The sequence below is a fragment of the Schistocerca gregaria genome, chromosome 1, assembly GCF_023897955.1.
Source record: "Schistocerca gregaria isolate iqSchGreg1 chromosome 1, iqSchGreg1.2, whole genome shotgun sequence".
Taxonomy (NCBI): domain Eukaryota; kingdom Metazoa; phylum Arthropoda; class Insecta; order Orthoptera; family Acrididae; genus Schistocerca; species Schistocerca gregaria.
The window spans coordinates 478470846-478497611 of record NC_064920.1 but is presented as its reverse complement, the minus strand read 5'-3'; the positions used below and the strand labels follow the sequence as shown (position 1 = coordinate 478497611).

The window sequence follows — 26766 nt, the reverse complement described above, 5'->3', positions numbered from 1 at the left end:
TGTATCTGGTTAACATTTCAAATTGTATGGTACACCTAATAATTTACATCATCATCATTATTATTCTTTTGCAGTTTGAGCCAAAAAGCCGTCCATCTTTCGCAGAAATTGTTATCCGTCTTAATCGAATCATTGCTGATTATGAACTCCAGCAGAAACAGCAACAAGAACAGCAGGAAATACAAATCTTGGGCTGTGCTTCACTACCAGTAGATCGTGTCTGTGCTGCAGCACCTGCGGTAGCAGGTGCTCGAAGTGAAGAGGTTATTTCATGTGCAGGAACTGGAGCTGCTCCAGAAGAACGTGATGCTGCACAGCTCAAGAAAGGTGACCAACATTACATAATTTATGATTGTTATGGAGGCAATGAATTACGTATTGCCTCCATACCACTCTCATGATTGCTTACTCCAAGCCAATTTTGTTCAGATTCATGTATGACTGTATCACAACCACCAGCAAAAACAAAAACTGCATCAGTGTCATATATGGATAAAGGTTGCCTCTAGACTTTTCAGTGCATTGGAGTCTTCAACTACAATTATCCTTGTTATCCCTTTGGGTTTTCTAATATAATTGATCCATATTCCATTTATCTTTTCTTACCTCTTGGATTGCCCCATCTATTTGCTGGGCTATTAGTCCCAGTCACTTCTACAGTAATTTCCAGCTTGTATCTTTCCATTGATCACTGAGCAACCCCTAGTTTTTGAATATTTTTTTAAATTAACTCCATGACTCGCTGCTGTAAGGAAAACAGCTAATACGCATGGGTTGTAAACAACCTGTTCATAGCTTATTGAAAATTTAGTTTTCAAATTTTTTTAGTTTACCAAAAACAGTGCTGGATATTTCTACTTGTCTGTTAATTTTTATTGTCAATCAGTCATTGTTGTCAACAGGTTCTGTAATTTTGTTGTTAGTTTCTAGAGTTCCTTTATCGAAATGTAGGTTAAACATTATTTCGTCATAGTGTAATTGCTTTCAAATTTATTTTCACACTTGTTCTATTATTTTCTTCCATTCATTGTTGACGTTTAGCTGCAGTGAACGCAAACAATATAATGCCATCAGCAAAATAAAGCCGGTTAAGATACATTGCAACATACTGTTGGTGTAATAACAGTTAAATACAGCTACCCTCAGTTTCAAGGAGTAAAAAATTGATCTCAGAAATGAACTTTGTTTATTCATTCAGAAATGTGCCGTGGAAATACATTCAGTATGAAAGAAAATTTCTCACATACAGAAGTACACAGTCAGGTTAATACATGTTTCTTACCCATGATCAGGTTGTAAACTGTTGTTGGATGAATTTAACATGTCTGTTGTAGCTTCACTGCACCTATTTGTTCTTGTGGCATTTGTGGTAAATACTCTCTTGCACTGCAGAAGAAAAATAGTAACCTAGCATCAGTTTCTTCTTTCAGGGTTAGTGTTTGTGTCCTTCAGTTTTCTGTGTATACTACCAACCAGTTGTTAGGGCCAAACTTTCACAGGGAGCTGAGTTAGTACCCAAAGTGGTTGAGATTACACCAGTGCATCTTGTGCTGCTACACTCTTGTTCCATCATGTTGTTTGGTGGCTTATGTTAGTGGATGAATTTCTAAGTAAATGCCAAAACATAATATTTGTGATGTGTGAAAAAGGTTGCAAGGAAAAAAAAAGTGTATGTTATTGGGTTTCCATTTACCCCAGCAAGGAAATAATAACAAATAAGAGATCATTTAATCTTTGGAATTCTTATCTACAATGAGAAGAAAAGTATGTGCTGTGATGGTTTGCAGGGGGGGGGGGGGGGGGGGGGATGGATTTGAATGGGGAGCACTTCATATATAGAGTTCTCATTATTGTAAAGAGAAAATTTGATTCTTTGTCCCTGAACTAAAAATGTGGTAATTGTTAGACTTAGCTTGTATAAGTAGCTGTCATTGTTAATAACTAAAAATTGTGAAGCATGCATTGTTACTATGTTCATTCAGTATAATGTAACATTTTAAAATAATTTAATATCCTAAACCTGAAATAACATATGACATTCAGTTGATATTTGTCAAATTTTTATGTCTAAGGGTGTTGAGAGATGCAATTTCGTTTAACACTTGTTTTGTCTTTACAGTGTGCCACCGTCGATCTTGGTCTGAAGATGTTGGCAACTTGGTGTTCCCAATGCATACTGCACCAAGTGAGAAGGCCCGCTGCCATTTCGTGGTGACACCAAAGCATGTGGGAGAGAGCATGGTGCGGCAGGACCCGCACTACAAACCATCTCGAGCCAATCCCTTTGCTGCTCTGTCCCAGTTCAGAGGAGTGAAGAAAATTCTGGGAGGCCTTAATAAAGGCAGCAGCTCTAGCTCATTCATGGCGGGACCAGGAGGAGATTTGTTTTCGTCGTGCTTCGAGCTGCCATCACCATTCTATGGCCCAACACCTCCAAGTACACCAACAGCAGAAACTGATTCCATCCACGAGGCATCTATTTCAGGAATAAAAGGTGACTCAGTTGTCCAATCCTCACCAGATGACAGTGATTCAGCAACTGGTGTGCTGAAAGTTCAGAAGATAAACCAACCGCTTTCTCTGCCATCTTCACCTACAATGATGCGCAGAAGAATTTTCTTAAATATGAAAAACTTATCAACACCTCGGCTTACATCAAGCACTTTTTCTTCAGATGAAGAAAGTAACATACCAAAGAAAAATCAAGTGACATCAGACAGCGAAAAAACTTGTGGTGAAATAAATACAAAGTGTGTTACTGTTGAAGATAGTGACATGGATTCTTCTAATTTAATGTTATCACATCCATTGTTTATAGCTAGTGAGAGTCCGAAGTCTGAATCACTTTCAGAGACTTGTACATTACAAGATTCTCAGCATACACCACTTTTTATTAATCACAGGGTATGTTCATCAAGCTTAAATCTTGCTGATGCCGGTGTCCTTTTGACAGAGGACCCTGGTGGAGGACTTGGCCTTCCAACCACATTAAGACGAAGAGGGTCCTGTGAATCGGGCTTCTTTAGTAGTGTTAGTGAAGATTTTACTATTACGGCTGGGGACTTGTTACTGCCCTCTGAGTTTGGAAGTATTCACACAGTGCCCCGTAGCCATCATAACACGTCATCAGCGACACTCTCGTCTTCCTCAGCAGCATCATCGTTGTTTCTGTTGGATGATTCTGCAAACTCAACTACTACTGTGAGTTCTTTGAGATCAGGTAGTGGTGAACTTTGTGACTTTGATGAACTCAGTACTCCTGGTGGCATTGTGGCTCGTAGTACACCTCATCACCATTCTCTTATTTATTCAGCGAAGCGGTCATCATCCATCTATACTGACAGCTCAGAAGATATATCTAGTTTAGGTGGGAGTGATATTTCCTACTGGGAGGACAGGAATTGCAGTGCACGACCTCGTCACATAAGCAGAATAGTGGAATACTTTGAAAGAAAACAAAGTGGTGCAGCAACAAACACTGTGTCCAGATTGTCAAGTACTGCAGAGAGAGGCACTTCAGTGTGGGAATTACCTGATGGATCTTTCTCTGTGAAACACCAAAGAGAACTGCTTTTCCATCAAGGTACTTGTGGGAGCAGGAATTCACCAGTAGACTTTGCACGTCGTATGGAAAGCTCAAATTTGAATGATGCTATACGTTCCTCAAAAATTGCTCTTCTCCGAAAATCTTTGGAGAAGGCTGCTATTGCTCAACAACAGGCTTCTCATCATCAAGGGAGGTCTGTACCTGGTGCACATAATGATCGAACTTTGTGCACAAAACGAACTGTTAATGCAACACAGAGATTGATGATTTGTGAAGGAGCAGTTCGTTCAAAACTGCCACTGTTTGATAAAAAGTAAAGTGTGGTAATAAGTCATAAAAGTGTCCTGCCATTTATAATGTGTTGTTGATGGTGTAAGTATATTTGTAAAAGGGATAAATACAAGTACATATCCATCGCAGTTCAACAGCTGTGAATGTATCATAAACTGTATTACATTTTAATTGTTTTATTCAATAGCAGTTGCTTTATTTGATTTTTATCAGGGGATGACCTTCTAAAAAAGGAAATAATTCAGTCATTTTCCTTTTTTCATAATACTGTTTACATAAAATATATTTCTGAAATTTCAACCGAAATTTTAGTTTTCTCTTGAATTGGTGACTATTTTCTATGCATATAAAAATTATTTCACAATTATTCCAATAAGTTATGTCTACCTCGGAGTACAATTGTTGGTAACATACATACGTTACATTGTTATTAGCTTGGTAAATAATGTACGCTTCTCATATATTTTGAATTTTGTGAATGTACATGTATTGTGTTTATTGTTTGTGTGGCATGCATTTTTATTTCTTAGCAAAAAAAAATAAAGAAATATTGTGTATCAGGTACACTGTTATAAAAATTGTGCTGAATACACATCAGGAGACAGGAAACTACACCTATTTTTCAACCAATGTCCTGGTGAAACAATTTGTTCTACAAATTTGTGTTAACGAGCACAATTCATATTTTTCTCTAATGTACCCACATTTTCAGCAGAAACAATGAGAAATTTTTTGTATGGAAACAGAGTTTAACCAGTAAAGATCACCCAGTGCAAAAGTAAAACTAATGTTTTTTCAGTATTAATGAATTTTTTTAATGTATGTGTTTTGAGTTTTTCTGATTTATGTACCCATTTCAGTTAATAAATTAGCTGAAATGTGTTAAAATTATTATTTTGTGTACTCTTTTGTGTTATTATTTATTTCTTGGGCTATCAAGAATAAATGCTAGCTTTTGTTAAATTTTAACATTTCCGTAACCTGTTTGTAGGCATTTTCTTATTATTGAAATGGAATGTGAAGATCATCAGTATTACTACCAGTTGAGTTCTGGTCTACATTTCTGTATTAGGGTCATTGTTATCTAGTGATATACTGACAGATTAGATATATAATGTATTTTTAATAAAAGAATTGCCAAAATTCAACTTTGACAGGAACTCATTTTTGTCGTTAATGATATTTCGTACACCGTAAGTTTGTATACTAGTTTTAAAATGGAAAAAAGTCTGAAATACTAAATGTTGAAATGACCATGTGTTAGTGGCTGTTGAAAAGTGTCTCAAGAAGCGCAACTGTTGTGACACACTGTCATTTGAGGCTTTGACATTGCTCTTCAGTCTGCAAAAATTGTGACCAGCGATCAGTGGCCTTCATTTTGTTACCTCAGAATAATTTAGTTCCAAATTTTTGCAAATATTTCACCATGTATGATGTGATATTTGGAATCTTAGATATTCCATTAATAGGTAACCGTCTAAAGTTTGACAGTTATCGTTTCTAATAAACATATTTCAAAAACTGTATCAATTAGTGTATGTGATGAATTTTGCCAAAAATCCTAAAAGTGTGAGAAGTGCCTATATGATAAAGAGAAGTTTTATGAGGGTTTGTGTCATAATGGTTGTGTATTGTAATTTTTACCACTGATAAGGACTCAAAATAATCAACTTAACGGAGACACCAGAATGGTTGAGAATAGAAAAATATCAAACTCAATAGAAATGAATCAGTAGTTGAGCATTGCCACTTGAGGTTTGGTTCAGATATTACCATAGTTCAGGAACTGAATACATTTAACATAATATGAAAGTTTCCTTTAAAATGGAACTTAATCTGATGACAGTGTCTTAATTGGTATTACAGGGACACAGATTTTTTGAAACATGAATAAATAAATAAATCCTGGTATATAAGAACTAGGTGCAGCTCTGTAGAAAAAAAATTCTGCCTGTAGCTTAATGATGTGAAGGACCTAAAGATCTGCTTTTGGAAAGTACAGATATTTATTGAATAGATAGTAAAAAAAATATAAAGCAACTATAGTCAACAGATTGTTGGATATGATGAAACAATGATCAGAAAGGACTGTAAAATGCACTTTTCAGAATCCAGATGCCTGTGACTTCCTTTCTATGTGCAAGGTATCATAAAAAAACTGGCTGTAGACTTACCAATATTGGGAAGAGGTTAGATTACTATTCACCATAAAGATGACACTTCGAGTTTTAGACAGGCACAACAAAAAGATTGTTACACATGTAGCTTTTCAACAAAGGCCTTCTTCAGAAAATAAAACATACACACATGCACGCAAGCAAGCACATCTCAAAACACACATGACCGCCATTTCCCCGGAATGTGTGTGTTAGCGTGCGTGTGCGTGTGCGTGTGCGTGTGCGTGTGTGTGTGTGTGTGTGTGTGTGTGTGTGTGTGTGTGTGTGGTGGTAGTTATTCAGAGAAACTCTGAATGTAAATCTCAATACATCAGGCTCTTCTTTACTTTTATTACAAGAGCTATTTTTCAGTTCTCATATATGGAGCATTTGGTGAATCACTGAAGGCAAATACATACTCAGTCATGACTACGTTGTTTCAGATGACTTACATTGTCCCAGCACTGCAGCCTGACAAGGCATCATAACAGGTTGGTTGTGGATGTACAACATTTTTATAGTTACTCCTGCGAAGGCACTGTTGCTGTTGTTGGAAAGCTATGAGTGAACTGTTAGAATAGGTCTGGCTTCTTTCAAGGTATAAATTTAATTGACGTTGCTTACTGCAAAGGAGTGTAATAATACAGGTATAAAAAAAAATGCTGATTTATACTGTCCAGTCCCTAATGTGACCACCTATCAAGAGCCTGAATAACACTTTCTGCTGTGTGGACTGCTGCAAGAGATACAGAAAGAGTGTCAGTGATGTGAAGGAAAATCAAACTACTGCATGTAGGGGTGGACAGTTCCACGAGGGTAGATGGACACTTGTGTTGATCCATTGTGCCTTCCAAAATGATTAGATAACCCATGAAAACATTCTCCCAACCTTAACACATGCAGACATTTCACGCTGTACATGCCAATGGTCATCTGTTCAGTGCAAGTTAAAATGTGATTCATATGAAAGGCTACGTGTTGGTACTCAGTGGATGTCCAGTTGTATTGGCATGCAAGTTCCAGCCTTCATCACAGATGAATGGCAGTCAGCATGGGTGTGTGAAGTTTGTGAACCAAACTCACTGAATGGTTGGGAGGAGACACTGTTGGTGACCCTTTAGTTCATATGGGCAGTCAGTAGCTCAACAGCTGCAAATCTATTTGCATGTACATATCTCTGCAGCTGTCGTTCCCCCTGTCATCTATGGCCCATGGGGCACTGCAGTTACGTTGGTGCCAGTTTTGGATAGTGCCATTTTGCCGTACACGGTACTCTAATTATGGTGGCAAGAGAACAGTTTACAGATTTATCCATTACAGAAATGCTTCCACTCGTGGTCTGAAAGCCAAGGATTATGCCATTTGGGTGTCAGATAAATTGCTCCATTTCTGCATTACATTGATGACTGCAGTGTTGTCTGCATCCTCCCGACACATTTTGCATGTCCTCCACTGCTAGTGCCGCCACCTGCTGAGTGTTCATTGCATGTTGACATCAAGCGTAGGCAGTGGTCACATTAATGTCACTGGACCATGTGTAACTGCTGTTCAGTGGGAAAAATATTATTAAAAAGGAATAAATCATCATGTAATTGATGAATTTGGAGACTGACAAGCATATGTTATCTGCCATACTATTGGCCTATTAAACTTCTTTCAGACTTTACCTAGTGTCATTAAATGCCGTATCCCAGTTTTTGGCATTCGTGGTTGATAGTAGCATTCTTGGTTATAAAGGGATATGACGGTAGCTCCCAAAAAATAACTATTTTGGAACATTTTCAAAAGTCCATTTTTAACTTATCAAGCCCCTGCAGTTAACTGATTGTGTCATTAATGTGATGTGGGGAGCATGTACAATCACTTCCCAAACAAACTGACAGTGGGTGTAAGGAAGGCTAATGCACTTACAGCACAAGTCTTGCAACTTCTAGTTAGACAATATATTTTTATGTTTTTTGTCCAACAAGCTGCAGTTTCTATCACTGTGATAAGTACATTTGTTATGTCTAATTGTAGTAATCTTTGTAATTTAAATTTTGCACTGCTTTAGTCAAATAAATGCTGTGTAAATCGGGATTAGGAATGTGAATATCAAATACACAGAATGGTTCTGAGACAGAAACATCTTCTTGATGCTAGTGAGAGATTAATCCGTCTAACAGTGAGAGGAACTCCACATTGAATATTGAGCTTGTATAAGTTAGAAATGGTAACTTACTTCAAAAGGAAAACAGTTCAAGTTGAAAATATAGAAAATAAAGAAAAAGAAAATACAAGGGTTATTCAATAGAAAGCCAGATTTTATTAAAAACAATCTATTACAGGAATGAAATACAACACTCACTTATATTTCAACATAATCCCCCCCCCAAAAAAAAAGTTCTACACACTTGTGCCAGAGCTGGACAAGCTTCTCAATTCTAGCTGCAAAGAATTATTGGGGGCATAAGCATAACCAGTAATGCACTGCTGCTGAACACTGAGCCACTAAGAGTTCTTTCAGTGGGTTAAAAAATGTGAAGGTCTGAAGCTGCAAGCTCTGGAGAACATGGGGGTTAGGGCAAGAAGATGAACTTCAGGTCTCCCAGAACATGTCCATGCACTTTTCTTTGGTTTCTGAAGTCAACCCACCTCATAACAGTTTCTTGAACATTAGTACATCATGAACAATATGGTGTGTTGATCAGACAATGTTTATTGTTGCTACACTGTCACTCCCCTCCCCCTCATATCAGGCCATCGACTCTTGCAGTGTTGTTATCATGATAGCATAGATGAGCATCCTGGGTGTAGCGAATCATCTACATCTACATAGATACTCTGCAAGCCACCGTACAGTGCGTGGAGGAGGGCACCATGTACCACTACTGGTCATTCTCTCCCCTCTTCCACTTGCAAATGGAGCAAGCGAAAAACGACTGTCTATATGCCCCCGTATGAGCTATAATTTCTGGTATCTTATCTTCGCAGTCCTATGTGCAGTGTATGTTGCTGGCAGTAGAATTTTTCGGCAGTTAGCTTCAAATGCTGATTCTTTAAATTTTCTCAGTAGTGTTTCTCGAAAAGTATGCCGCCTTCCGTAAAGGATTCCCATTGAGTTCCTGAAGCATCTCTGTAACACTTACAAGTTTTTTGAACCTACTGGGAACAAATCTAGCCGCCTGCCTGTGAATTGCTTTGATGTCTTCTTTGAGCCGACCTGGTACGGATCCCAAATACTCGAGCAGTACTCATGAATGGGCCACACCAGTGTCCTATATGCTGTATCCTTTACATATAAACCACATTTCCCTAAAATTCTCCCAATAAATGTAAGTCGACCATTTGCCTTCCCTACACCAGTTCTCACATGTCCATTCCATTTCGTATTGCTTTGCAATGTTATGCCCAGATATTTAAATGACTTAACTGTGTCAGGCAGGACACTATTAATATTGTATCCGAACATTTCAAGAATGTTCTTCCTACCCATCTGCTTTTAGAGCTAGCTGCTAGCCATCACACCAAATAGAAATTTTGTCGAAGTTGTCTTGTATCTTCCTACAGTCCCTTACAACTTACCGAACACCACAGCATCATCAGTAAACAACTGCAGATTGCTGCCCACCCTGTCCTACAAATCATTTATGTGTATATAGAACAACAGCAGTCGTATCACACTTCCGTGGGGCACTTCTGACATTACTCTGGTCTCTTATGAACACTCACCATCAAGGACAACATACTGGATTCTATTATTTAAGGAATCTTCAAGCCAGTCACTTATCGGTGAACTTATTCCATATGCTCATACCTTTTTTAACAGCCTGCAAAGGGGTACTGTGTCAAATTCTTCCTGGAAATCTAAAAATATGGAATCAGCCTGTTGCCCTTCATCCATAGTTCAAAGTATATCATGTGAGAAAAGGGCAAGCTGAGTTTTGCATGAGAGATGCTTTCTAAAACGGTGCTGATTCATGGAGATAAGCTTCTCAGTCTCAGGTAAGTTTGTTATATTCGAACTGAGAATATGTTCAAGGATTCTTCAACAGACTGAGCTTAAGGATATTGGTCTTTAATTTTGTGGGTCTGTTCGTTTACCCAACTTATACATAGGAGTAACCTATGCTTTTCTCCAGTTGCTTGGAACTTTGAGCTGGACATGAGATTCACTATAAATGCAATCTAGGTAATGGGCCAGTGCCATAGAGTACTCTCTGTAAAACCGAGTTGGAATTCCTTCTGGACCTGGTGCTTTATTTGCTCTCCAATCGTTCAGATGTTTCTCTCTGTTAGGAATGATTATCAGTATATTGTCCGTAAGGGAGCCTGTCCAATGGTCAAATGGCTGTATGTTTTTATGATTCTCTTTTGTGAACTATTTCTTGAATGTGAAACTTAAAACTTCACTTTTGTTTTGCTATCTTCAACTGCCACTCCAGACTGGTCAACAAGGGACTGAATGGAAGCCTCACGCGCGCTTAGCAACTTTACGTATGTCGAGACTTTTCTTGGGTGTGTACCAGATCTTCTGCTAAGATATGACAGTGGTCTATGCTTCACGCATTGGTCTTTTCATAGGCGCACAAAGTTCTACTAACCTTTGCATGGCATTACTTGTGTGTTCTCCTTTGAACTGTGAGTGCAACAGCCTATGCTTCCTCAGAATCTTCTGAATTTCATTATTAAACCACGGTGGGTCTTTTCCATTCCTTATTCACTTACTAGGCACATAACTCTACAGACCACGGAGGCTTTCAGACAGTCGTTCTTCCCGCGAACCATACGCGACTGGAACAGGAAAGGGAGGTAATGACAGTGGCACATAAAGTGCCCTCCGCTACACACCGTTGGGTGGCTTGCGGAGTATAAATGTAGATGTAGATGTAGATTTACAGTGTGCTTAAACTTTGCCCACAATTCCTCTACGTCCCTCGTGCTGGAACTGAGTGATGTCAGTTCACTGTTTAAGTGAGATGCTGACAACTGCTTACCTTCTCTATAGTACAAACAGTCTCCTAGCCTCCTTGACTGATTTATTAACATTTGTATTCATAGTTGCTATGGCGACATCATGATCACTAATAACCGCTTCTACACTGATACTGTCGATGAGATCCAGCATATTTGTAGCTACAAGGTGGAAGATATTTCCATTGTGTGTGGGCTGCCGAGCTAGTTGCTCAATGCAGTTTTCAGAAAACTTGTTTCAAAGTATTTCGCACAACTATCTGTCTGTACCCCCCACAATGAATCCATAGACGACAGTCTACAGTTGGTAGATTAAAGTTGCCTCCAACTAGTATTGCATGGTCTGGGTTTTTATATGCTGCGAACCATAGACTGTTTTTGAATGACTATAGAACTGTCACAGCAGAATCATTTGACCAGTAGAAACATCCAGCAGTTAACCTGGTTTCACCCTACACCTGTTATGCATGACCAGATAACTTCACTGTCACACTGAGCTTTGATGTCAGAAGAGAGAATATTTTTGTTAACTGCAATGATACTATTCCTCCTGTGGCCTATAATCTGTCTTTCTGGTATATATTTCACAACTTGCTAAATATCTCAGAGCTTTTCACTTCAGGTTTCAGCTGGCTCTCAGTCCCAAGAATGATTTGAGTGTGAGAACATTCCTGGAGGGCAGTAAATTAGCGAACTTTAACACGAATCATTTGACAGTTTATTGATAAAATTTTAACAGTCGAAGTGTCTGAACATGGACTGACTTCCCTTGTTGCATATCGACTGGTGAGTGTTCGTCAAAGGACCTCAAACTACTGTCTATCCTAAAAAATCCTCATATGCACTCTCCAAGTACTCTGCTTCCTGAGTAGCTGTTTCCTTTCTGTCGTGCACCTCTGACCTATCAAGGGGATCCTACAAATTCCCACACAATAATGCTGATCTAGAAATCAGCAGCCAAGATCATCACAGAGTCATTGAAGCTTTTAGGAATAATGGTGCAAATTTTGAGCTCTGTTTGGACCCCACAGTCTTTACCACTTCTGCCAGCCACCTAAATCAACTGAGGATGGTCTCAGAACCCTTGTGACAGGCATTGTCGGTGTTAACATGAGCCACTACTTGCAGATGACTGCACCCTGCATGCTCGATAGCTGCAGGCAAGGCTGCCTCCACATATCAGATGAGGCCATGTGCACATTGGCTTTCTTCCCAGCCCTGAATGCTATCTGCCTAAGGGGCATCATAACACGCCCAATGTTAGAGCTTCTGATAACCAGTAAACCACTCCCTCTGTGTGCCCACTCATACTATGTAGAAGGAGCAGCCACTGGTGCACTCACAGGATGAACTGGCAAGGCCAGGTGGCCAGTCTCCACATTGGCCCTCCATCTCGAGTGATGCAAATACATTCGCACCGAACTCTCACCCTGCTGTGAGGGCAGATCCATTGCGTCGGGTACACAGGGAGATGCCTCGGTAGCAGAGCCCATGGGCAACACAGGTGACACCTGAGGTGTCCTGTGTGATGCTCAGATTCTCTGCCACTGCCACACCCGGAGGCAGCAGCCTGAAGGTGGTGAAGCTCCTCTTGCATACACACACAGTGCACACACATATTAACCATCCTGGCAAGACTAATGGAATCCAAGATACGTAACTTGCTATACTCCCAATGTGTCAATAATGGACACTGATGCATTAATGAGCTATGTAGCTGGCTGTTCAGTGAGCAACTATTGCGCTACATATTGAGTGAATTTACCCTTAAAAAATGTGAGATTGAACCTCTTGAACAGAAAAACATACATGAAATTTAATAAAAATACTTCATGAAAACATAGAAAAAGATAAAAATTTTAACTTGGTGTTCTGTAGATGTATGTCAGTTGAGAGCTGCTACACACCGTTTGAACTTATCTGCCCACTCAGATACCTATGTTTGATTCAAACAATTTTCACCGCATTGCACTACCATCTGACAGTGAATTTTGATTGTTTTTAACCATTCAGCTAACAGAAATCTAATAAGACTCTGCTGTTCCACATTGGTGCAAACCTGCAAGGGTGCCGCCATTTTGTTTCACTGGCTACTAGCATCCCATTCATGAAGCATGCAAGTCAGCACCATCTCAGTAACAGTTTTAGGGCACCACCAAAAAATAACTAAGAGCATAACCTTTGTTGAAATTTTGTATATTTTATACAATTTTTCTGGTTATTTATTGAATGGACCTTGTATATTGGTAGAGAGGGAGCAAATAAATCTCCAAATTCCATGCCATGAGTGACAAATGTTGCCTTAATAACTGTAACTTCTGTACTAGTTTTGTCTTTCTTGAGTATCTGAACTGAATTTTCATCCCCCCCCCCCCCCCCCCAATTAACTATATTATTGTCACATACAATTTTATATTTACCATCCATTATTAATCCCCAGTAGTTTTATTTCTAGAGCTTATGATTCAGTCAGCTTCCCCCTCACACCCTTCTTGTTTTCTTTGCTGCTGTTTCTCCTTGCCCATATTTTGTTTAAAATAATTGCTCACTTTATATATAATGTTTTTATCTTGCATTTCCACTATTATGATCCAATTTCTTAATTACATTCACGATCCTGGTGGAATAGATATAGAGCTATGGCTTCTAAATTATAAGTAAGTTGTGACGATAATTTAAATAAACACTTATACTAGGATCCCGAGCCTTATCAGATAATTGTAGTGTAATCATTAGAAATCAGTTAGTAGAAATAATGTAAGTGGAAATTTGAAAGACTGTCGCTTTTAGGTGAGGGTTGTTGCCAAGTGAGCTTTAACTGAGTGACACCCCTATGACACTTCAAATCTATGAGCATAGCACCACACTCATGTTTTGAGTGTTATATTTGTAAGGAAATTTTTGTCTCACACTGTAGCATCAGAATGTTTCTAACATGTGTCGCATAATAGTATCCTGAAGATGTAAGCTCTACAGTAAGTATGAGGTGTCTACATTTACAGATATCTAATAAACTGACTTTTTGTTTGGAATTTAGCATTTTTATGATGTATCTGTTGTACAAACTTGTTTTGGTTACATGGGTGGAATGGTTTTGTAGTATTATGAAATATTTGCTAATGCACTGCAAAGTGTAAAAGTGTAATCATCTTTAGGTATTGTGGAACATGCAAGACTGGTTTGCAAGACTGGAACATGCAAGACTGCTTTGATGCAGCTCTCCTTGCTACTCTATCCTGTGCAAGCTTCTTCATCTCCCAGTACCTACTGCAGCCTACATCCTTCTGAAACTGCTTAGTGTGTTCATCTCTTGGTCTCCCTCTACGATTTTTACCCTCCGCACTTCCCTCCAGTGATTGGTGATCCCTTGATGCCTCAGAACATGTCCTACCAACTGATCCCTTCTTCTAGTCAAGTTATGAAACAAACTCCTCTCCTCCCCAATTCTATTCAATACCTCCTCTACCCATCTAATCTCCAGCATTCTTCTGTAGCACCACATTTCGAAAGCTTCTATTCTCTTCTTGTCTAAACTGTTCATCGTCCATGTTTTGCTCCCATACATGGCTACACTCCATACAAATACTTTCAGAAACGACTTCCTGACACTTAAATCTATACTCAATGTTAACAAATTTCTCTTCTCTAGAAACGCTTTCCTTGCCATTGCCAGTCTACATTTTATATCCTCTCTACTTCGACCATCATCAGTTATTGTACTTCCTAAAGAGCAAAACTCCTTTACTACTTTAAGTGTCTCATTTCCTAATCTAATTCCCTCAGCATCACCCGATTTAATTTGACTACATTCCATTATCCTTGTTTTGCTTTTGTTGATGTTCATCTTATATCCTCCTTTCAAGACACTGTCCATTCCGTTCAATTGCTCTTCCAATTCCTTTGCGGTCTCTGACAGAATTACAATGTCATCGGCAAACTTCAAAGCTTTTACTTCTTCTCCGTGGATTTTAATTCCTACTCCGAATTTTTCTTTTGTTTCTTTTACTGCTTGCTCAATATACAGATTGAATAACATTGGCGAGAGGCTACAACCCTGTTTCACTCCCTTCCCAACCACTGCTTCCCTTTCATGTCCCTCGACTCTTGTAACTGCCATCTGGTTTCTGCACAAATTGTAAATAGCCTTTCGCTCCCTGTATTTTACCCCTGCAACCTTCAGAATTTGAAAGAGAATATTCCAGTCAACATTGTCAAAAACTTTCTCTGTCTACAAATGCTAGAAACTTTGGTTTGCCTTTCGTTAATCTAGCTTCTAAGATAAGTCATAAGGTCAGTATTGCCTCACGTGTTCCAACATTTCTACAGAATCCAAACTGATCTTCCCCGAGGTCGGTTTCTACCAGTTTTTCCATTTTTCTGTAAAGAATTCGCATTAGTTTTTTTGCAGCTGTGACTTATTAAACTGATAGTTAGGTAATTTCACATCTGTCAACACCTGCTTCCTTTGGGATTGGAATTATTATATTATTCTTGAAGTCTGAGGGTATATCACCTTTCTCATACATCTTGCCTAACCAGAGGGTAAAGTTTTCTCAGGACTTGCTCTCCCAAGGCTGTCAGTAGTTCTAATGGAATGTTGTCCACTCCCGGAGCCTTGTTTCGGCATAGGTCTTTCAGTGCTCTATCAAACTCTTCATGCAGTATCATATTTCCCATTTCATCTTCATTTACATCCTCTTCCATTTCCATAATATTGTGCTCAAGAACATCGTCCCTGTATAGACCCTCTATATATTTTTTCCACCTTTCTGCTTTCCCTTCTTTGCTTAGAACTGGATTTCCATCTGAGCTCTTGATATTCGTGCAAGTCGTCCTCTTTTCTCCAAAGGTCTCTTTAATTTTCCTGTAGGCAGTATCTATCTTACCCATAGTGAGATAAGCCTCTACATCCTTACATTTGTCCTCTAGCCATCCCTGCTTAGCCATTTTGCACTTCCTGTTGATCTCATTTTTGAGACGTTTGTATTCCTTTTTGCCTGCTTCACTTACTGCATTTTTGTATTTTCTCCTTTCATCAATTAAATTCAGTATCTCTTCTGTTACCCAAGGATTTCTACTAGCCGTCGTCTTTTTACCTACTTGATGCTCTGCTGCCTTCACTGTTTCATTCCTCAAAGCTGCCCATTCTTCTTCTACTGTATTTCTTTCCTCCATTCCTGTCAATTGTTCATTTGCTCTGCCTGAAACTCTGTACCACCTCTGGTTCTTTCAGTTTATTTAGGTCCCATCTCTTTAAATTCCCACCTTTTTGCAGTTTCTTCAGTTTTAATCTACAGTTCACAACCAATAAATTGTGGTCAGAGCCCACATCTGCCCCTGGAAATGTCTTACAATTAAAACCTGCTCCCTAAATCTCTGTCTTAGCATTATATACTCTATCTGAAACCTTCTAGTATCTCCAGGGTTCTTCCATGTATACAACCTTCTTTCATGGTTCTTGGACCAAGTGTTAGCTATGATTAAGTTATGCTCTGTGCAAAATTCTACCAGGCGGCTTCCTCTTTCATTTCTTAGCCCCAATTCATATTCACCTAGTACGTTTCCTTCTCTCCCTTTTCCTACTGTCGAATTCCAGTCACCCATGACTATAAAATTTTCGTCTCCCTTCACTACCTGAATGATTTCTTTTATCTCATCATGCATTTCATCAATTTCTTCATCATATGCAGAGCTAGTTGGCATATAAACTTGTACGACTGTAGTAGGCGTGGGCTTCGTATCTATCTTGGCCACAGTAATGCGTTCACTATGCTGTTTGTAGTAGCTCACCCGCACTCCTATTTTTTTTTTAAAATTCATTATCAAACCTACTCCTGCATTACACCTATTTGATTTTGTATTTATAACCCTGTATTCACCTGACCAAAAGTCTTGTTCCTCCTGCCACCGAACTTCACTAATTCCCACTATATCTAACTATAACCTATCCTTTTCCCTTTTTAAATTTTTAGCCTACCTGCCAGATTAAGGGATCTGACATTCCACGCTCCGATCCCTAGAACGCCAGTTTTCTTTCTCCTGATAACAACGTCCTCTTGAGTAGTCCCTGCCCGGAGATCCGAATGGGGGACTATTTTACATCTGCAATATTTTACCCAAGAGGACGCCATCATCATTTAATCATAAAGTAAAGCTGCATGCCCTCGGGAAAAATTATGGCTGTAGTTTCCCCTTGCTTTCAGCCGTTCGCAGTACCACAACAGCAAGGCCATTTTGGTTAGTGTTACAAGGCCAGATCAGTCAATCATCCAGACTGTTGCCCCTGCAACTACTGAAAAGGCTGCTGCCCGTCTTCAGGAACCACACGTTTATCTGGTCTCTCAACAGATACCCCTCTGTTGTGGTTGCACCTATGGTACAGCTATCTGTGTCGTTGAGGCATGCAAGCCTCCCCACCAACGGCAAGGTCCATGGTTCATGGGGAGGGGGCAAAAAATGGTATCAACAACTAATTGGATAATTAGTCATCCTTTTACTATTTTTTCATTTTTTTAAATTCTTTTACATTTGAAATCCCAGATGATAAAGTGGTTGAAAAAAGGAACGAAATTATTTTGAAAGCTTTATAGCAGACAAATATTTTGAAGTTGCTAGTCATTTCCAGGAAATTTATTTCTAGAGTTGGTGCCTTTGTTCAATATATGCTGAATGTTATTTCTTTTATTGGCATTGTAATATGTGAGCTTCAGCTTATATATTGGGCAGGTCAAAGCAGTTTTGCAAATGGAGATGAAACTTTTCACACATCCTCAGTGGATATGTTTTAGTGCTCCTTTTGAAGGGGTGTTGACAAACAAGGGATCAATGGAACCAGGATATTTTCATCACATTGTAACAACAACAAGAACAACACAGTTTTGACATGTTTGAATTTCATCATTTGCATGAAAAAAATATTTTAAAAAGCAGTTTCCATTTTTCACAGTTTCATAAGGTAATGAATCTGTCATTTTACCACTTAGCTGGCCACCAGTCCTTAATGTGGGTATTAGACATGAGTGGATCTTTGCCTCAGTGTGTAAATTTCTCTTAGCACAAAATAGTGTAGTCACATCAAGTGCACTGACCACTTATGAAAACATTTTGTAAGTTTTCATTAATTAACCAAAACTGGAAGTGAATAGAATATATTAAAAAAGCTGTTAAATGTATTTTCACAAAATATTTTTTTTTTGTGTGTGTGTGTGAAATATTTCTAAATGTGTTGTTTCACACAAAGCAACTTCTTATTCTATGCACCAGTATGATGTCAATTTTCAAAGGCCTCATCTTGTGCATACTCCTCTGCGTCTTTTGTTCTTGTTTTCTTTGTTCTGCTTGACAAAAGTCCAAAAATGCTTGGCTATAAGGCGCATTGCTGTTTGTGTTTGAGATTAATGTCCCGTTGTTAATCCATTTAGTGGAGGGAATAGAGCGAACTGCTCACTAAGCCTAGTAATGAATTTCAGTTTGCTTCTTTTGTAATCTTGTTTTGTTATAAAACATATGCATGTCCAATAAATGACAAAAAACTTTTGAAAATATTTTTTCCATGAATGTGGACCAGTTGGTAGCTCTGCAACTGAAAATTTCTCCTAGCAGTGCCTTCCATATCATTTTTGTAATCCATTATGATACACAGCTTTACACAATGCCATTCTTTGAATTTACTTTTACAAATGCATTTACATGGAACATACTGCTGATCCTTCAAATTCTTCTCGTATCGTTCCATTGAATACCAGTTGATGTGTATAGTGCTTTGGGTCCCAGTACAGAAAATGTGGTCCCAGTACAGAAAAATGTCAGTATTAAGTATCTGATCAGCTGATATGTCTTCTAGTCTGTGGTTGTTTGGTGTTTTCACCCTGATACTAATGCTGCCTCTGAATCATGGGGTCCCAGGTTCAGTTCCCAGCCAGGTTGAGGATTTTCTCTGCCCAGGGACATTTCATCATCATTTGGGACAAGTGGTGTGACTGGACTGTGAACAGATTGAGAATTTGTATGGGTGCTGCTAACATCACAGTTTAGTGCCCCACAAATCAAATATCATTATCATCATCATCATCATCATCATCTGACACTAATTTTCATCCTGGTCTGCACTTAAACAATTAAATTATTGACATTCCCACAAAGGTGACTTACATAAAATGTGTTCAATAGTTCATTTATGGAAGTATACATGAAAAACTCCCAATCTCTGAATTGTACTGATAAACTGCCATCAGCTACAGTTTTCATCTTATAACATTTTGTGCTATAGACATATTGTAATTGTTTATGAGCGCGCGCTATGTTTCCATATACTTATGACTTGTCATGTCTTACAAAGTGTGGCTTCACATTCAGAACCAAATCACATTTAAGACATAACTGGTTGGGTAGTATACTGTAAATGGGAAGGAAAGGAGTGTTACTAAGCCATCAATTTGTTGGTAACTCTTGTCTTGTCCTATTTTAGGATGAATACACTTTCTGTTATTTGCAAGGTGATTTAAAAAAATGTAAAGTTATTATCAGAGCCTATAATTCACAGGCAAAGAAAGAGGATCGAGTAAAAGGGAATTAAAGACGGAGGGAAAAGTAATACATTTATACGTTAAAGTGATGAAGATTTTGAACTGATCTCTGAAGCTTGGTCTGATTTATTAATTGTTGCAACTAATGTATGGTTGAGAGTTACCGTTATTCTATTTCAAACTGAGAGAGATAAAAATGAAACTCGTGTGGATGAAAATTTATTTTTCATCATTTTTCTATGTTATCAGAAGGATCACTGGGAGCATTCCCAAATGTAAGGATAGCTTTCAGTGGAAGCTCTTTCTTCTTCAGCTCTTCTCTCGCAGCAATACAGATGTTTTGTGGAACCACCAAGAAAATATTTGTCTGTCCATCCACTCCTTCCTGTGAGCTCAATTTTGCACTGGCAATGTATTTCTTTCACTGTGTTAAAAACGGTGTGGTTTCCTAGTCACCATGAGCCATAGTTTATGGCCCTTTTGCCGCTAATGCTATGCATTGTTTCAATTGATTGTACGAACTACCTTCTTTCTTGTTCTTGGCAGCTAAAGGTTTTGAATGAAGACTCTTGTAGAGGAGGGCCATTTCATCAACATTGTAGAAGGCATCAGCAGTTAAATAGTCTTCATCTATGTTCTTGCTTATCTTCTTTACAAACTCTTTTGTGTATGTTTTGATAACTGAGTGACTTTCCCTGGTAACTGTCAGCTGCAGCATGCCATGTCATTTTTTCCAGTTAGTTAACTGCCACTTGCTGCAGACAAGCTACTGCTGCCAAGTTGTTTGTTAAATGAGCTGCTTTTTTCTTTATTATTGGGCCACTGATTGCAATTTCTTTACTGTGTTACCATCTTTAAGCAGCTACATACAGTTCTTCATTCTTACACTTTCACATAAGCTCCATTTGAGTTGCACACTGTCAAATAACATTTTCTGTCCTTTTGATGTCATAAATAATGTAAGGAAAAGACAGATTGCTACTCACATTAAAGACGACAAATTGAGTTGCAGACAGAGAGAACAGAAAGACAATTACATATGATTTAAGAGGATGCCATTTGAGTACCCATGGTTCTTCCATGGATTTGTTTGTATACTTTCAATTCAGAGAAGTAGTGTTTCAGGATAAAGTTAGTAAGGTGTATGAGGAATGAGGTAGTGGGTTTGGAGTCCACATGGCACCCTCCTATGTCAACCTGTTTAAAAGCCATCTAGAGGAGACCGACTATCCCAGCCTCCCAAAACACTAAACCCCTGCTCTGGTCCAGGTTCATTGATATCTTAATGATCTGGACCCAGGCCAAGACACCCTACCTTCATTCTTTCACAAAGTCAACACCTTCTCTCCCAGCTGCTTCACCTTCTAGGACTTTGACCTCCCACTCTTTGATGGCTCCATCCACATCTCTGTCAACATTAAACCAATCACCCTGCATTATGACAGTTACCATCTCTTTCACACCAAAAAATCTCTCTCACACAGCCTGGCCGCCAGCAAATGGAGTATCTTCAGTGACAAGGATCCCTTGCCCAGTATGCTGAGGGTCTCATCAAGGCCTTCCCAGACAGGCACTACCCCCAGACCTAGTTGGATAACATATCTCCCATGCCATTTACCTACACACTCCCAGTCATCCTACCAACTGCAAAGGAGTGCTCCCTTCATCACCCATTACCAACACCGATTGAAACAACTAAAGCACATTCTTTGCCAGGTCTTTGATTACCTATCATCCTGTCCTGAAATGAGGGACATCCTATTCAACATCCTTCCCGCCCCTTAAAGTGGTGTTCCATTTCCCACCCAACCTTCACAACATCCTAATCTATCAGTATGCCACTCCCAGTCACAACCCCTTGCCATACGGACTATATCCTTGCGGAAGGCACAGTTGCAAGACCTGCCCAATCCACCCACTCAGCACTTCCAGTCCTGTTACAGGCTTATCCTATCCCATCAGAGGTTCAAATATTATATTTAAGTGGAATTTACATTCTTGTGTCCAAGTGTTTTGATAAATTGTAGAGAGAGTGCCTCCTGAGGTATTCATTTACTTTTAATAACTGGGGATTTTCAATTTCCTAATTCAGTCCAGCTACTCCTTCCTGCGTAAAACAGTATATGTACGGGACGTAAGTGTTAGAATTCCTAGGTCCTTGCAAGATATTTGTTAACAACTTTACTCAGTACTCTTATTGCCATACCATATGACAGAAGTGAGAACTGTCAAGGTATGCAAGCTCTCTTGTACGCATGCCAACACAGAGACAGATTTATGAGTACGAAGCAGACAGAACTGAGCTTTTTGGTTAACTTATTCACATGTTGATATCACCTCAGTTTGTTATTCATCCAGATTCCCAACATCTTCATACATAGTGTCTCATCCATTGCATACCCTTCTGATTTCTGATTTTCGTGCCTTAAATCATTTTTATTTATTTGAAATTGTATGACATTAGTTTTTGTAAATGTGATGTGAACCTGTTCCACAGTTTTCCTGGCTGCACCTGGTGTGGATGTTTTTGGGCCCTTCACTACTGTACATGGGTCATCAGCACACATTATCATTTTTGAAGAGTGAGCTAAGTGCTGAACTTTGCAGCATACCATATTTAATGTTTCCCTCACTCTAAATTTAATCTGTTGTGTCATTTTCTGATGTGACCCTCTGTTTTCTGCTAGTAAGTTATGACTTCCCCCTTGCAAAGGATGCCATATCATTTTAGTTTACCTAACAGAATTTTATGATCTATCCAATCGGAGGCCTTGGATAGATGACAAAAAATGCTAAGATAATCTTTATTGCTCAGTTTATCTAGAACTGAGTTTATGAGATCACGCATTAATTTCTCTGCAGGGAAGCGTTATTGAAGTCAAACTGAGCTATTGTTAAAAGGTTCTGTATTCTGTTGTAATACATAATTAAAAAATTGTTGAGATTTTTGGAATGAGGAAGGGTCAGTCTATAACTAGTTATTTACTTTCATTTTTGTTTTGGAGTATATGTCCATCAATTCACTTATAATGGACCATTTTTTGTCCCCATGTCTTCAGCTACTTTTAAGAAGACTTCAATGAATTTAGCAGCCAATGATTTGAATTTCATATCTGTCTGCCTTTTACTGTCATATGGGAGTCCACTGTACTCACTATTGCTGATTTTACTCATTTCATACTAATAATGTTCCAAATCATCTTTAACTTGTTCTGGGCGTTCTGAATTTTTTATGCATATCACAGGAGTTTTGCCATTTGGGTGAAATGCTGAAGAATTTTTCAATAGTGGCTATAGTGTATTTTTAAGTCATCATGAGAGCTAGTCTTTTGCATTAAATAAAATTTATCTTCCTATGAAGTTACTTTGATTCCAGGTGCTAGGCACTATGAAAATGCCTGACCTGTTGTAAAGGATGATATAAGAACTTCATTTTGCACAGATTGAAAACTCCCTTGAACTTTTATTTTTTCTTCATGTTTGCTGTTTATTTTTAGGTTATTTAAACTCCATCATATAGCACACACAATTTATGTCTCATTTGTTTTGACAGACATGTTTCAACATTCGTATGTTATCTCATGTGAGTCAAACGTATTTGTGTAAAATGTAATGAAAAGATAGTGTGTTTTTATATATTTTATGCCTGAAAACTATAACACATGCATTTTTAGTTTATTTTGACTACTTGCCTGAAAATTACATTGCAAATGAATTTTTTATAGATTGGCTTTTTTTGTAAAGCAAGGGCACAAAAATTTCAGGTGACCAAACAAGACAAATTAAACAACATCCAGCTGTTGTAGCTTTTAAACTTAAAACAGGTAAACAACCATGGACTTCGCATTATGTATTACCGAATTAAATTTGACTTGCAAAAGATGACACAGAGGTGTCAAAACATATGTAGGTAAATAAAAAAGAAATAAATTGTATTTTGCATAAGATGGAGTTTAAATAATCCAAAAATAAAAAGTGGGACAATATTGTTAGGAAAAAAAATAAATTTCTCATATTTTGTGTGCCCTTGGTAAATTCCTACCACTCTTTTATCCTCCAAATTCTCTCTCAGCAGTTAACTGGGCCAGAATTTACAATTCCGTGAAATTTTCCTTTTCCTTTCTTAGCTAAATTTGATCAATGGGACTGCTTTATTGTTGCCATTTGACCCTCATGATCAGATAAACCATTTATTATGGGGCTCACATTATCTCATTGAAGTCAGTTGGATTTAGAAATAAATTGTCAATTGCTGTTGTACAGTGTTCTACTCCTGTTGGCAATTTTGTTGTGGGGCCAAACCAAATTTGTACATCAGTAACTCTAGGTGCTCCCAGTCAGAAGTTAAAGTATCTGAGAAAAAATCTCCACACACAATTGTTTCGCAGTTATTTCTACAAAGCCTTGTCAACTATCCCCTCTAATTGCTTCATGAAGTGTAAAACATTTCTTATTGGGGAGCCTGTAGACTTTCATGACAAATGTCTTGCATGTTTCCAAGTCTGTTATTGAAGTTGAGCACCGAAATAGGTCTTACAATGCAGTGTTGATCATGTATGTTTGTGTATGTAGTACCAGTATGTGGTATGCTTTCCCTCATTTCTCATATTATTCTTCCTGTCCAAAAGAATTGAGTTTTATATTTTTTATATTTTGTAGCCCAAATAAAAGGATAAAAAATTACAAACTTCCAAAACATTGAATTAAAATGTTATTTTTTAGTGGTTGATTTCCTATGGAATGTCCATATTACAGAATTAAATTTTATAAGGCAGTATGTCACCTAATGTAAAGCTACTTAATAACTGTGTGTTTATCATACCTACAGTCATCACAAAGTGCTCTGCTACAATAGTACAAAATCAAATGCTCATTATCTGGTACATGCATGGTGTTAGGGGTAGAACATTGTGATAATTGTTGCCTTAATTTGTTCCCACTTAAGTGTGTTAGTTTGTTTTCTCTTCATCTGACAGTCTTCCCTCAAACACGTCACATAATTTACTGCCTGATGTTTTCTGCATGGTCGTAACTGTGTCGCATAGTTGACTATACCATTCAGTGTAGACTTCGTGTTTCGTGTCCATGTGTCCACATTTCAATACCTAACCTGCTGCCAAGAGGAAATTAAACATTAACAGCTTGCTTTTGCCATGCTAACTGAAGCACCAACCAACCTAAAAACATACTACTCATAATAGCAGTAATTATTAGTCTGCAAATATAGTAAATACTGATTTAATGTTATTCAGTACACTGTCCCCAATCATCACTAGAAATATCTGCACTTATACCCCTAACACTGTGTATGATGCTATGAGATTAGTGAAAGAGGGGTGGAGAGAGAGGAAGGGTTGTTCATAAGGAATGAACCTTTTTTTTTGCCTTGGACAACATACTTTTTACTAATCCTCAAAATTTTTATGGTCCTTCTCGAAATAGTCTCCTTTGAATGTGAAGCACTTGTCCCAACATTTCTGACAGTTTACAAAGACACACTGGAATCCATTTTTTGAATGTTCCTTTAGAATCGTTTTCGCATCCAGGAATGTCGACAATGAAACTAGTATGGCATGTTTGTTACACATATAGCTAACAGAATATCATCAGATTAAATTCTAGTGTGAGAAATTCCTTACTGAACAGTCCTCACCTTTTATTGAAACACTAATATTATTCTACTAAAATTGTATAAAATGTGTCGCAATAATTTAAAATGCTATCTGTACAGCAGTAAGAAAAGGACAGATTGCTGCTTGCTACATAGAGGAGGTGTTGAGTGTCAGGCAACCACATTGAATAAAGACTGCTAGATATTATTTAGCTATCAGTCTAAGACCTTCATCTGATGTGGATAAAACACACATGCATTCACAGGTGTATAATGTGCACAAAAAGGGGCAATGTCATTTCTGAGCTCTAAAGTCTGACTTCAACTGCACTGAGGTTAGCAGGGACATTGTCTGGGGTGAGTAGTGTGGGCACAGTGGAGACATGGGGTGGGGAGAGGGATGAATAGCAGGATAGAGATGGAGAAATGCACTAGTGCTGCTTGGGGGAGTATACAGGGATTTGGCAGGGACAGAATAGTGAGATGCTAGATGCCTCATTGGGTGGCTGTGTTTTGACAGGAGGAGGGGGGCAATAGAGAAGTAGAGAAAGGGAATAGAATATGCAGGTGTGTTCAGGGGATAGGAGTGTGTAGGCCTAGGAAGATAGCATGGAAGGAAATAGAGGTAGGTGGAGGATGGAGACTAGTGAAGACTAAGGCCAGGAGGGTTGCAGGGATGAAGGATATAATGCAAGGAGAGTTCTCAGTTCCACAAGTCAGAAAAGCTGCTGTTGGTGGGAGGAATCCAGATGGTGAGGCTGTGGAGCAGATGTTGAAGTCAAACATGTTGTGTTGGCTACTGTGAGAGTCAGCACCAACAGAAACAAGGAACAAGACAAGTTGTGATGGTTGGTGGCATGTATCTTACATCACTTGTGCAAAACACTTTAAGGTTAATTGAACTCTTTATTTCTAAAAGGGAAGAAACAATACTTAACTTCCTTTGCTTCCTGAGCTTCCTACATACTAGTGCTTCACTCTCTATTACTACTCACAGAACACAGGCTAAGTAACATTCTCCTGTTACTCAGTATTGATGCTCTTGAATCCTGTGACCAAGCTAGGGCCAACCAGTGATAGGCAGCTGGTTAAGTCAGCATTGATAGGGGGCCACTGAACTGTCTTCCTCTAGCTGTGGCGGCGTCTGCTATTTTCATTGGTGTGCGAGTCAGTGCCTTCTTGATGCCATTTCAGGTCACTGCACTGGTCGGTGTGCAGTTGATGCTTTAGTACTGCACAAAACACATTGTGTTGTGTCGCACAGTCAACAACTGAGTGGTCCAGCCAGCTATCCCTGGGCCACAGTTTGGCAGTAGCCATTCATGCTAGCAGACAGCCTGTTAGCACTCATGCTGCTATAGAATGCTCCACAGCAGTCAAAACCATGGTAGAGATCGGCCTCAGTGAGACCTTTTGCATGGCAGGGACAGCTCATCACTACAGATGCAATAACCGCAGGGGGTTAAGTTGTGTAGAAGCGGACTCCTTGGCGAGAAATGGGTGGCAGCTGTCAAGGTGGATATATTGTTGTGTTTGGTTAGCTTGGTGTGGATGGAGGTGAGAATGTAGCAATCCTTGAGGTGGAGGTAGACATCAAGGAAGGTGGCCTGTTGATCTGAGAAGGACCAGGTGAACTGAATGATGGAGCTGTTGAGGTTATGGAGGAATGAGGATAGGGTATCC

The 26766-nt window shown here is 38.8% G+C and overlaps 1 protein-coding gene across 1 annotated transcript in view; it reads left to right on the top strand.

The window, feature by feature from the left end:
- The window catches only part of LOC126353444 (uncharacterized), a 273573-nt gene extending 269187 nt beyond the window's left edge, over nucleotides 1–4386 (top strand). Inside the window, exons 7-8 of the mRNA XM_050002764.1 lie at nucleotides 75–327; nucleotides 2120–4386. Coding sequence (XP_049858721.1) covers nucleotides 75–327; nucleotides 2120–3864 — 1998 coding nt within the window. The 3' untranslated portion in view covers nucleotides 3865–4386. The remainder of the gene's footprint in view (nucleotides 1–74; nucleotides 328–2119) is intronic.
- The last annotated feature ends 22380 nt before the right edge of the window (nucleotides 4387–26766 follow it).